The sequence below is a fragment of the Sminthopsis crassicaudata genome, chromosome 3, assembly GCF_048593235.1.
Source record: "Sminthopsis crassicaudata isolate SCR6 chromosome 3, ASM4859323v1, whole genome shotgun sequence".
Taxonomy (NCBI): Eukaryota; Metazoa; Chordata; class Mammalia; order Dasyuromorphia; family Dasyuridae; genus Sminthopsis; species Sminthopsis crassicaudata.
The window spans coordinates 332,367,504-332,381,245 of NC_133619.1; the positions used below are offsets into that span (position 1 = coordinate 332,367,504).

Sequence of the window (13,742 nt, forward strand, 5' to 3'; positions counted from 1 at the left end):
TTTTCCCTTTTTATTAAGGAAGCCCTCCCCTCAGATAGGCAGAAAGCAAAACTACAGAAGTGGTTCAGGTTAGATACCATGGGGATAACTCAGAAGTCATTCTGTCCAACTTCCTGCTTTTCTAAATATGGAACTGAGGCCCAGAGGGATTAAGTGATTGGTTTGCCCAAGGAAATGCAGATAGTGAGTATAATAGCTAGGACTAGAACCCCTGTGCCCCTCTTGCATTCTCAGACTTTTTTCCTCTGTCACATGCTGCCTATATGTAACTAGAATTTCCTATCACTGTGGCATTGGCTGGGAAGGAAGTACTAGGATAGGCAGGGGAAAGAGAGAAGCTTTAAATTTTTTTTTATCCTGAATATCTTTTTTGGTTTTTTATTTTATTTTTTTTTTAATTTAGAGGCAATACAAGTTAAGTGACTCGCCTAGGATCACATAGTAATTGTCTTAAGCTGGATTTGATTCAGGTCCATAGGTAGGCTATTGATCTATCCAGTGAGCCCCTGATCTGTTCCATCCATGATGTCTTTAAGAAAAGCTATCCCAGAGTCCATAATACTATGTCCATTTCTTCTCTGATATTTCACCTCATAAGGGAGCCCAGATGACTAGCTAGAACTGACCATCCCAAGCACCCATCCCCACTCACATCCATTCTGTACTGACTCTTGGGGAGAATTCCACCTTTGATGACTAAGGAACACAAAAATAAGAACCCTGTCCCAACTGGGAATAAAATTAATTAATATGAACACAACTGGGATTGTCCCAATTTTCCCATTTCTCTCTGTCTCTGTCTGTTTCTCTCTCTCTCTCTCTGTCTCTCTCTCTCTCTCTCCTCTCTCTCTGTCTCTCTCTCTCTGTCTCTCTCTCTCTGTCTCTCTCTCTGTCTCTCTCTGTCTCTCTCTGTCTCTCTCTCTCTCTCTCTCTCTCTCTCTCTCTCTCTCTCTCTCTCTCCTCTCTCTCTGTCTCTCTCTCTCTGTCTCTCTCTCTGTCTCTCTCTCTCTCTCTCTCTCTCTCTCTCTCTCTCTCTCTCTCTCTCTCTCTCTCTCTCTCTCTCTGTCTCTCCTCTCTCCTCTCTCTCTCACCTCTCTCTCTCACACACACAGGCACTCAGGACTATAATAGAATTGATATAAGAAATCAATTAAACAGCACACAACCCAACATCTCACCACAGAGCCATTTGTTTAGTTCCCGTTAGGTCTAAGGTCTGGACCTGCAGGGGTCACAGGAATATTCCAGGGTCATGGAAGAGCGAGCTGCAGAGTTCCTCATAGTCTGTTGGCTAGTGGTAGCAGAGAACTGTGAACTCTAGGGATGGGGTGAGCCAGCTTCCTCCTGGCCCGATCCCTCCTCCTTCCTTCCTTCCTGTAATATCTACTTTGGTGCCAAGAAAGGCCATGGCCATGGAGCTCCCAGCAGCTGCTGAGTGATAGTGCTGGCTCACAGAGGTGAACTCTGGGAAGGGGGGGATATGGGCTGGAAAGCAGGGACTGAGGAACAAAAAAGCTTGGGAACCCTGCTTTAAGAATACTTCTCACAGCCTTCCTTCCGATGAATGGGCCAGGTGGGAAAAAAGAAAAGGGGAAGGATTAATTCTGTTTTACATTTAGGTAAACTGAGGCACATGATGAGAAATGTAATTCTCAAGACAAAATTCACATTCTGGTCTGAACAATGTCGTTCTCTCCCCAGCTGGGACAGTGACTTGCTTCTAATGTAGAAATGGGTCATGAGTCTGGATCCTTGTATTCTAGGGCACATTCTGGTCCCTTTCTGTGCGATGCCATGTTAATATGGGGACTCTCTGGTGGCACAGTGCATAGAGCACTAGGTCTAGAGCTACTTATTAGCTGCATGACATTTGCCAAGTCATTCTTGCATCATTTCTTTCCCTGTCGCCTTGTTTTATGGGAACTGGGGGGGAGTGCAGTATTTTAATTAATTTTAATTAAGAGGCTCTCTTAGTTCAGTTTTAAGGCACTAAGGCTTTAGGGACACCTTACCATGAATGCAGTTAAGTGGACCACTTGCTTCAGTTTCCTGTGGAGATAATAACAGCACCACACCAAAGGTACTTATCACTGTGTCTGGTATATAGTAGATTCTAAATAAATGCTTAATCCAGATGGCTAGTGGAAGACAGTACCTGTGAGGGGGAGAGGGGATCCAACTACAAACCTAACCTGTCTAGGCCTTTGTTTTCCCTGCAGCAAAACCAAGATAGTGGTATTCATCTTCCCTCCCTCCCAGGCTTGCCCCGAGGAAAAACAATCTAGAGAGAACTGCTGAAAATCATAAAGATAAAATTATAAAAATGCACAGCATTTGTACTAAATATACATCTTTTTGTGTACTCTAGTCAAGAGGGGTGGGGGTGTACCAGGAATCTGCAGTCTCAAGGAAGAACTGTCTTTCCTCTTGGACTGAGGGCTGCCTTAAGAAAAAAGCTGTGGGTTTCTCCCTTTGGTAAAACCCACCCCCCCATATCATCCAGAACAGAGAATGTCTCATAATGGGAACATGCTTAGTACTGTTGACTGAGGGACAGATTCACCTCCGTGAGAACCAGAGTAGTAAGTGGGTTGGAAGAGCAGTTGTGTTTAATCAAAACCAGCTTTGTATTCACACAGCTGCCCAGGGGATAAAAATAATAGTAATAAAAAAAAAACTTTTTTTTTTTTTTTTTTTTTTCAAGCAGCTTGTATTTTCTGTCTATTTTAATCATTTTTCTGCTGAAACGGAGCTCCATCTCACAATCTGTGCCCCAGGGCCCATGTCCTTTGCTGGCCTGGTCATGCCCCGAAATAAACTTGGGAGAGGAAAATGGAGGTGTGGAAAGTGGGGGGCTGCTGCTTACAGAGGAGAACTTGTCCTTATATGGCTAATGTCTTACCCCATTCCACTCTCAGGATGGCTCTGTAGCCCAGCTCCCCAGGGGGTAGGGACATGTTTGTTCTGCGCCCACTCCAACCAGTTGATATCACAAGGTCAAATCCCAGACAGGGAAAATGAGGCACTAGGAGGAGGAGGAAGGGGCTCCTAGGGGTCTCCATGGAATAGCAGGGCAAAAAAGTCAAATTATCTGTCTCCCTCTTCCTAACATTTCTTTCCCTCTCAGTCAACTCTCTTTCCCTCACTCTGACTGTAGGAGGAAGGACTGAGGAAAGATTGAATTATCGTGAATTTTTTTTTTAACTCTAGAAAAGAGAAGCCATGAGTGTACAAAGAATATGGTGCTTCAAGTTTTACAAAACATTTTTCATATGTTATCTTATTTGATACTTACAACAATCCTAGGAGATAGAGGCTATTATAATCCTCATTTTACAGATGAGGAAACTGAGGCAGAGAAAGTGAAATGGCTTGCCTAGAATCATTATTGTTGTTGTTTGTCCTTCATTCTCAAAGAGAACCATGACATCAGAGAAGTGATGCCGACCCAAGCTATCTGGGTCCAGTGGCCAGATAATAGATGGAGATGGCCCTGGATGCAATGGGACACCTTGGCTTTTTAAGCTAAAGTCTTTAACAGGTCTGAGGCTGTATGCATTTAATGATTAAGGCTAGATAGAATCATAGAGCTAGAAAGTAACTGAGACAAGATTAGAAATCAGGTTTTCCTGACTCCAACCTGAGCACTCTACTCACAGCACCATCTTACTGCCTCAAAGGAACCATTGTAGCTGCTTTCAAGTTTCTGAAGGGCTGTCATATGAAAGTAGACTTATTCTATACTTCTTTAGATGTGATTGCTAAGAAGTTATGAGGAGAGAAAAATTTGTCTTAGTAGAATTCAATTAATGTATCAATTTAATAAATAATAATTTAATAATCAATGATTTAATAGTTTAATTTAATTTATTGAATTTATTTTCATTTTAATTTATTTAATTAATATAATTTTTCAGCATTGTAGATGTGCAGTGATAAATTGGGCTATCTTGTTCATCAGAGCCTGGAGTTATCTCACTCACCATCAATGAAAGAACTCTACCTGAGAGTAAGTGACCACCCATAATGGATGCTTGCAGAGGAGATTGCCAGATATCTCCTGAGGTCCCTTCAAGATCTAAAGCCTATTCTAACAATTTGTCCCTTCAATAAGGCTGCAAGTTCCATGGATTCAGAGACTGTACCTACTTCTTTTATATAGTTAATAGCTCAGTTTGCACACAACAAGCACATTTAATAAATGTTTTGTGGTAGGGGGCAGCTAGGTGGCGCAGTGGATAGAGCACCAGTCTTGAATTCAGGAGGACCAGAGTTCAAATCTGATCTCAGACACTTAACACTTCCTGGCTGTGTGACCCTGGGCAAGTCACTTAATCCCAGTGGGGGGTGGGGGGTGGGGGGTGGGGGGGGAATGTTTTGTGGTGGTTGTGCTACTGGAAGAAAAAAAATAGTCCAGATAATAGAAGGCAGGAGATAATCTAATCATTACTACTATATGGTTGTGTACTCCATTAAATGATTATATAAGCAAATTAAAGACAGCTCAGGCAGAAAGTGAGTCCACACATTCTAAGCAAACATGAGTCTAGCAGGAAAGACCAAGAAGAAATGAAATCTTTGTTGCTGATAATCTACAAAGTGTTTTTTGTATAGAATGGAAGCAGAACTGGCCTTCTATTTGCAAAGACCCACATGTTCAGAGATTCATCTTCCTGCAAGCCTACTATGGTGTTTAAAATTGCTATCATGAAGGAATACTTCTTTGAGGCCATTTGAAAGATTTGTACTTTAATTGGGTTAAATTACTGTGTTAATTGGGGAGGGGTAACATCTTATTAACTCTACAAGCATAAATTGTCACCTAGTAGAGAATATATACCCTTGAGAAAAGGGATATCACAAACAAGTGAGAAAAAGTATTTTGCTGTTATGTAAACTATAAATTATTAATTTGGCATCCAGACTTTTATCCTTTTTTCCTTATTTAAGGCCCAGCCCCAGTCTTTGAAGGGCATGGCTGATGGATGAAACTGTCCTCTCTCTCATATCCTCTTGTACTCATGAAATTCATGTTCTTTAATCTTGGACAGGACCAACTAAGAGATCTAACTTCTGTTTGGAGTACAAGGAGAATCCAATCAAGACAAAAAGAACCACAGGAAAAAGAGCCTGTGTTCTTGAACCCCTCCATTAGGTTCAGTGTGATCCAACTCATGAAGGAGAAAACCAATTGGAGTGGTCTGAATGAAGATGGATTCCCCTGTAATTGAGGCAGATTGTTTGAGGCAACTTAGTCTCATCATGATCTAGTCACATTCTCAGCATGAGGAACTGAAGATTTCTATTACTCTACCTCCTTAAGTGTTCTCCAATGAAGGTTGATTTTTATCTTGTCAGGGGCATTCTCTTTCAAAAAACCACGGTTGTCTTTAGGCTCTCCACTATTTGTTTTTGGTTACTGAGAAAAACTATTGACCATAAATTCATTGGTTGCTGGCTAGCCTAATTAATAAGTTGATAATTAATTACCTAGAAACTCTGTCTTTTGGATTTTTCATCTGTCACCTAAGTTTGGATTTGGAGGAAGGTGGAGGAAGGAGCCCACATGGGGAGAGCAGGCAGCGTTATGGTGCCCCAAAGAAAGGCACTTAATACCTGGAGTGCTGAGAAGAGGAAAGGGGGTGCTAGAAAGGAGGAAAAACTAAGCTTGTTTCACAATTTTGGCTAGGATTGACTCTGGGTGGGATAGATAAGAGAGATGACTAGAAATCTGAAAAATGACTATGGGAGATGCTGGCTTATCTCCAAGAGACGCTGGAAAAAAGAAAAGATAACAAAAGCTTGGTGAATGAGGCTGGTGGGAGAGGTTTGGGATGGTGATTAGTAACAAATTGCCAATGAATTAAGAGTTAATTCATGTTACTCTATGGTCTTCCTTTTAGGACTTCCTTTCTTCTCTCCACCAAGATCTCACTCCCAAACACTGATACATTGTTGGTGGAGTTGTGAAAGAATCCAGCCATTCTGGAGAGCAATTTGGAACTATGCCCAAAAAGTTGTCAAACTGTGCATACCCTTTGACCCAGCATTGCTGTTATTGGGATTATATCCCAAAGAAATACTAAAGAGTGGAAAGGGACCTGTGTGTGCCAAAATGTTTGTGGCAGCCCTTTTCGTAGTGGCTAGAAACTGGAAGTTGAATGGATGTCCATCAATTGGAAAATGGTTGGGTAAATTGTGGTATATGAAGGTTATGGAATATTATTGCTCTGTAAGAAATGACCAGCAGGAGGAATACAGAGAGGCTTGGAGAGACTTACATCAGCTGATGCTGAGTGAAATGAGCAGAACCAGAAGATCACTATACACTTCAACAACAATACTGTATGAGGATGTATTCTGATGGAAGTGGAAATCTTCAACATAAAGAAGAGCCAACTCACTTCCAGTTGATCAATGATGGACAGAAATAACTACACCCAGAGAAGGAACACTGGGAAGCGAATGTAAATTGTTAGCACTACTGTCTATCTACCCAGGTTACTTATACCTTCGGAAGCTAATAATTAATGTGCAACAAGAAAATGGGATTTACACACATATATTGTATCTAGGTTATATTGTAACACATGTAAAATGTATGGGATTACCTGCCATCGGGGGGAGGGAGTGGAGGGAGGGAGGGGATAATTGGGAAAAATGAATTAAAAAAAAAAAGAAGTAAAAAAAAAAAAAAAAAAAGATCTCACTCCCAAGTTACAGCCCAAAGCCTCTTTGAAGGACAATATATAAATAAAAAGGGTCAGCAAAATCAGAGGAGAACAGAGGAAGTCATCAAGAAGGCCATCTGAGAAAACAAAAACCACTTGTGATCCAGAATAAATTTTCAATACTTAAAAAAAAAATCATTAAATACACAAAGACTGACTGGAAAATAAAAATGTATCCCCAAATCCTAACATAAATAGTCACAAGCTGGCTAAATTGTCAGGGATATTTTTAAGGGAATTCCTAGATGGGAGAGGAGATTGGATTTGACATGCAAGAAAAGAAGGAAATAAGCATTTATCACATGCCTGCTATATGCTAAGCACTGTGCAAAATAAGTACTTTAACAAATATTATCTCATCTGATCTTTTCACATAGCCAGAGATATAAGTACTATTATTGTACCCATTTTACAAACTTTAGAAAACTGAAGCAAAGATTAAGTGACTTGTTCAAGGTCACACAGTTTCAGAGGCTAGATTTGCACTCAGGTATTCCTGACTTCAGGCCCAGGGCTCTAGATAACGGACCACTTTGAGAGGAATGATGGCTTCATTTTTGTCTCTGTATTTCTAGTGCATAGTTCTTGGCACATGGCATTTAATCGATATATCCTAATGAAAAATTGAAAGTTTTTGCCTACTGAGAATTCTGTTTCTTTGGTGCTATAATTATTCTATAAACGCTGCAAATATACTGTTTTTATACAAAAGAAGCAAACTCCTGTTAAATAAAATTAATTGTTCTCCAGCTTTTAGGGGTGCGAGAAGTCATCACCAGAAACTCTGGATGTTAAGGACTGGGATGCTTCTGGATTGATTCTGTTCAGTTTTAGTTCCTTCCAGTTGCTGAACTAAAGATTAGTACTGAGGATATTGGAAGGGGCTTTCCAGTAGTACTAGCGGATGCCACAGTTTTTAGTGACCACCTGCAAACAAACACAGATGTTGCTTCAATACTCAGAGCTAGCAGCCCTTGGCCTAGGATGAAAGGATAGCTAGCCAAGGAGGAAAAAGAATGTGGGAAGAACAAAAGCCGTCCAAACCTTAACTAGCTATTCTGGTCTTCGAGCAAATAGCAGTAAATAGTATAGGGAATAGGGGATAAATCCTGTAAAATGTCCCTCAAGTGAACTCTGCAATTTATGATGAGGAAATAATCCAAGAAATAAAGGGTGGGGAGAATTATTTATAAAAGTGGATCATGGCTTCTCCCCTTTCCCCCCCTCCCCCAGCAGTCCATCTCCCACTTTTTCTATCCTACCCAATAGCATTGAGTTTCACATCTCTTTCCACACCTAAATCAGGTAAGACCCATCACAGATCATCCCCTGGATTCTGCATCCCCAGTAGCAAATACATAAGAGTCCTCACATAGACAGGAGAGACACAAATATAATTCTGCTACTTTTCAGTCCACACTGGAAAGGTCTTGAGGTCAAGTACAAACTTTCCATTTGATACTTCAAGGACCATCAAATTTAAATTACATTTCCAATATTGACTGTGTGCTCAAATCTAGGGGGAAAAACTCCAAACAAACAAACCTGCTCCCTGTCTACCAAGACTGAAAAGATGGAGAGAGAAGACAGTATGTTTCCCCCTACCTGGTATGCTGGTCATGACTAAATCCCAGATCTGAATTCACCAGTGCCAGGGAAATTCATGCCATTCCTTCCTTTTCCCTCTGATCATTATTCTCAGAATTAGTGTTAGGTGGATCATTTACTCTTTTCTGAATGCTGCTTTGGAAAGAGTTTTTAATTCTCTTCCTGTGGGTGTGTCATCTCCCTTGACAACAGTGGGGTGACTATTCTGTGTTCCACCCTCCAAAAAAACTCTACTTAGAATACAGATCTGGATGGCCTCTTGCTAATTGAACAAGGGCTATGGGAGAAGCGAGGAGGCTGAGAAACTCACCCTTTCAACTGAGTGGCACAGTGGATCGAGCACTGAGCCTGGAGTCACGAAAACCTGATTTTGAAAGCAGTCTCTGAAAGTTATTAGCTATGTGACCCTGGGCAAGTCACTTAAATCTGTTTGCCTCAGTTTCCTCAATTGTCAAATGAGGATACTAACTGCATATACCACCCAGAGTTGTGTGTAGATCATGTTTGTAAAGCTCCTAGCACAGCACCTGGAGTGTTGTTATTTAGTCCTGTCTGACTTCTTTGTGATCCTCTGGATCACAGCATGCCGATACTGACCATGTCCATTTTGGCAAAGGTACCAAAGTGACTTGCCATTTCTTTTTTCAATGGGTTAGGGCAGAGTCAAATGATTTGCCCGGGGTCACACAGCTAGTATCTGAGGTCACGTGTGAATTAGAGGCTTCTTGACTCCAGCTCCTGTGCTCCATCTTTTGAGACGCCTAGTTGTTTGGCATTAATAGGTGGTATATAAATGCTTCTTCCTTCCCTCTTTCTCTCCTTCTCTACCTCAAATTCTGAGATCCTAATTGGGAAAGAGGAGGAAGATATCTCAAACAAATAAAACATACCCCCTCCCCAGCTTTCTTCTTTCCATGTGTTTAAAGATAATCATAAAAACATTGATCTAGACTTGGAAGGGGCCTTTGAGGGCATTGATTTTATTTCTTATTTTACAGATGAGAAAACAGTTCTAAAGAAGTAATTTGCTCATTTTCACAAAGGACATAAGTGTAAAAATGGATTTATTAATTAGTTTTATGACAGAAATATCCTCAACCAGTAGTACTGCATCATTACCCAGTTTTCATCAGCTGCTGGAGATATCCCAGAGCCCCAATCTGACCCCTGGGGACTATTATTCTCTTGAAAGGAAGCTACCCATTCTACCATTACTTCCCAAGGTGCTCTGGGGTTTTCCATCTGCTCTGCTGGGTTCCCTGGCCTTTTTTCTGCTTACATATGTAAACATGAGATCCCTCCTCTGGTGTTGTCTCTCCCATTAGAATGTGAATTTCCAGAAAGCTTTCTATTTGTATACCTCACTGTGGCTCAGCACGACTGGCTCTTTGTGGTCAGGCCTTCCTTCTCCAGCTCCTTTTACAGATCAAGAAACTGAGGGGAACAGTTTGGTGACTTGCTCAGCATTGCGCAACCCTAACTATCCAGGGCCACACCTGAGTGCAGGGAGCTGCATCTTCCTGACTGGAGAGCTCAGAGCACTATGGCGCCACCTAGGAGCCCTTTGTATACCTAGCCTTAAGCACAGTGAATCCCATAGGGTAATTAACTCCCTAATAAATGTTTTTTCATTCCACTCCCTTTCCCTTCCTTGGGACTGAAGGAAATGGGATGGAAAAGGAGCTCTGAATGGGAGAGAGAAGCAATTCAGACTCACCTTCCACGGTCACACGGCAAGAGCTCTCCGCTTGGCCCGCATCATTCTTGGCTACACATCTGTACACGCCGTTGTCTTCAGGCATCGCTTTCTCAATGGTGACAGAACACAGTGAGCCTGGAAGGAAGGAGAGATCGTGGAATCAATCATGTAGCAGAATGATACCCCCACAACAGGTGGGATTGTGCCAACAGAAGTCCCTGGAATCAATGGTGGTATCTGAGACTTATTTATCCCCATTGGAAATAATTAGAAATTCAAGGAATTTCTATTATTTATTTTCTATTTCTATTTATTCAAGGAATTACTATTTTATATGCTCTCAGCCCAGTTTTAGGTTCTTCTCAATATGTTCAATCAAGTAATACTCTAAGTGTAAAGGATAATTTTCAATTTGTCATTCACACTTGCTCCTAATCCTCTCTAATAAGGTCTAATTCATTAGGATCAGAAGGCTTTTAGATAGAAGCAGCCCTTTCTAAAAAATGAGATGATTTGGGCTCTGTAGAATGCAGTAATTCATTCAAGATCACAGAACTAATCTAGCTAGATTTTGAACTCAGGTCTTCCAATACTCTACCATACTATATAAATATATATATATATATATATATATATATATATATATATATATATATATATATATATATATATATATATATATATTTATAGCCTTGGAAGTGGAGCCCTGGAGAAAGAGAAGAAACAATTTCTGCTTTGGGGGAACTTCCATTCTGACAGAGAAAAATGATCCCTATATTAGGAGTACATAATCTAACAAAGAAGACATCCAAAAAACATATAGAAATGAGAGTGATACATAAAGAATGAGGAAAAAGCCTAATTATAGAGCTAGTAAGCTATAGTAACAAATATTAGCAAGATGGCTAGATTCAGGAAAATTATGTGTAGTCATCCTGATCTTGTTGCCCAGCTAGAGGGCTCAGTGTGATAGGGCTCTGGGTCTGAAGTCAGGAACGCTCAATCTTCCTGAATTCAAATCTGGCCTCAGATACTTCCTCATTGTGTAACCCTCATCAAGTCACTTAACCATGTATAACTCAGTTTCTTCATCTGTAAAAGGACAAACTACCCCAGCATCTTTGCCAAGAATACCTCAAATGGGATCACTGAGTATCACACCTGAATGAAAAATAACTAAAAAACAAGAATCACTCTTTCTCCTCTCTCCCTCCCTCCCTTTCCTTCTCCCTCTAAAAGAAGAAAAAAGGAGATATAGAAAACACAAAGGAAGATTTTAGATCAAACATCAAAAGCAAGGAATGAAAGTTATAGGTGAGATACATCAATAGATGAGTAAGGGAAATTGTAGAAGCCCCTTTGAAATAAGACTGACTATTACCAGGTTGAGATGAGTTAGCTGTGATAGGTGAGACAAGGGAATGGATGAAATGAATTAGAGAACCTAAGAATTTGTTACCATTATCCAGTGCAAGAAATGAACAATATTAGAGGAAGATGTCCCATCATGCTGGGCCTAGGACTATAGCCCTATATAGGGTCAGCGATCTAGTTCCCACCAAACATCCTGTCCAAATGAGAAAGATTTCATTTTTCCCCTTTCACTTTTAGTCACACAGCTGGCTCTGGCCTTCAACTGAAATGACAAAATAAATATTTATCTGACTACTGGCTGCACAGATAGCAATGAGATTGTCTCTGAGGAAGGAGGAGAGAAGCTGGACCAGAGTCTCCTTATCCTAATTCTACCCAGTCAGTTTGAGACTAGTAGAACAGTCAACTTTCCCAAGATACCCAGAGTCTGGGATTTGTGAGATACATTTATGTGTAGAGGGATCATGAATCCCATAGATGGGTATAGAGGGCCATCATCTTCTATGGATAAAGAGTATGGCATTTCCTGTGGGACCATCCCTTCCTGATCTCCAGAAGCACATTCTGTTTCCCAGCATTTTTGAGACGCCTCAGGCCTAGTGGGGGTGGGGATATTTTTGCTAGGGGTGAGAGGTGAATTGAGGGAGCAGGTCAAGTTGACAGAATGAAAATACACCCAAGACTTTTATCCAAAGCTTTTCTGGATACTTTGGGATAGGGGTGGGGTAGGGGTATATAATTCCAGAAGAGGCAGGGTGGGGTCCCCCAAGGTTGGGGGAGGATAAAATTATAGATTGAGAACTGGAAGAGATCTTAGATGCACAGAAATATTAAATGATTTGTCCAGGTTCTATAGCTGGCAAGGGGACTGTGGTGAAGGGGGAGGGGAAGGGCATTTGGGCAGGGAAATAGTATTTTAACTCAGTTTTTTGTGATTCCTAGTCTGGGGCCTGTCCACTACATCAAATTGCCTTTCTCTAGAAAAAGAGAGAATATGAAAAGAACACTATGGAGTTGAGCCACTTGATATTCCTCACTAGACTGATTTTGTGGGGATGATAGGATGTGATTCCCATCAACATAGAGGACATTCTAGAAACTATAGACTAGAAACTATAGAAACTATAGACTGAGTCACATGTTCATGCCAGGTGTTTTAATGGAATCTATAAAAGAATCATTACAAAATTAAGTAAACATAACTTACTAAGGAAATGGCAGTCAATTCTTTTGTTTTTTGGTAAGAACAAATAATTTCTAAGGAGAAGTGATCTGTGATTTATTTAGATCTTCAAAAAAAGCCTTTGGCAGGTTCCAGAAAAAAGTTATTAAACAACCGATAAAAACAATGAGTTATTATTGTTATTATTAATTGGACTTTATATAGTATTTAATAGTTTAAAAAGTGTTTTACATTCATTATCTCATATGATTTTCACAACAATCTTATGAGGGAAATGGGATCCCCATTTTGCAAGATGAAGGCATCCACACTGGATGTAGCTAGGATCTATACTGACTTCTAAATCCATTTCCTGGGAGAAAGCTTGGAGGACTCCATCTCCAATTATTTTCTTAGTGTCTTTCTCTATATTTCCCTATCTTTTCCTATTTTATCTGAGGAACCTGAGTTAAAACGCTTGCTCAACTGTCAGAGCTGGGATTTGAAACTTGATTTCTTTACTCTGAACATAGTAATCTTTCCAATAGCCTTAGAATAGGCTTAGAAATAGAGACAAGAGCGAAAGTTAAAAAGATACTTCTCTAAAATAGAAGACTGGATGCCAGATTTTATAAGGAACTTTACAGATTATTTTTGTTATTCAGTCATTTAAGTTATGTTTGACTCTTCACGACCCCATTTGAGGTTTTTTGCCATTTCTTTCTCTAGCTTATTTTGTAAATGAGGAAATTGGGGCAAACAAAGATAAATTACTTATCTGAAACAGAATTAATGATGGTGATGTGCAATAAATCTATTTTGGAACTATTCTTATATTTATATACATTATTTAGAAAGGACAGTGGCTACCTCCATTTTAAGTCTTTCAATTGCAGTTTAATCACCACTTTCTCTATGAAGCCTTCTGGGATTAGTCTAGCCCTCCTTGAATTCTTGTTGCATTGGTAAGCAGGTATTTCCATGTAACATACACTGGTTATCATCATTTCAAGGAAACTGGCTTTTTCCTTGACTAGACTATCATCTTTTTGAAGCCAGGAACAATTTGCATGCCTTCACACAGCATCTAACATGTACCTAGCACTAAGGTACATGCTTTCTAGGAAGTAAGATAAGATGCCAAGTCAATAGGCAAAAACTGCAGGGA

The 13,742-nt window shown here is 40.2% G+C and overlaps 1 protein-coding gene across 10 annotated transcripts in view; it reads right to left on the reverse strand.

The window, feature by feature from the left end:
• Positions 1-13,742, reverse strand: part of MYLK (myosin light chain kinase) — a 424,364-nt gene that overhangs the window by 102,030 nt on the left and 308,592 nt on the right. For 7 of the 10 annotated variants that reach the window (XM_074301410.1, XM_074301411.1, XM_074301413.1 and 4 more), the window contains one exon: positions 10,057-10,173. In XM_074301410.1, coding sequence (XP_074157511.1) covers positions 10,057-10,173 — 117 coding nt within the window. Of the gene's footprint in view, positions 1-1,178; positions 1,333-8,336; positions 8,455-10,056; positions 10,174-13,742 lie in introns of those variants that run through there. The other 3 variants (XM_074301418.1, XM_074301417.1, XM_074301416.1) reach the window with 2 other exon arrangements.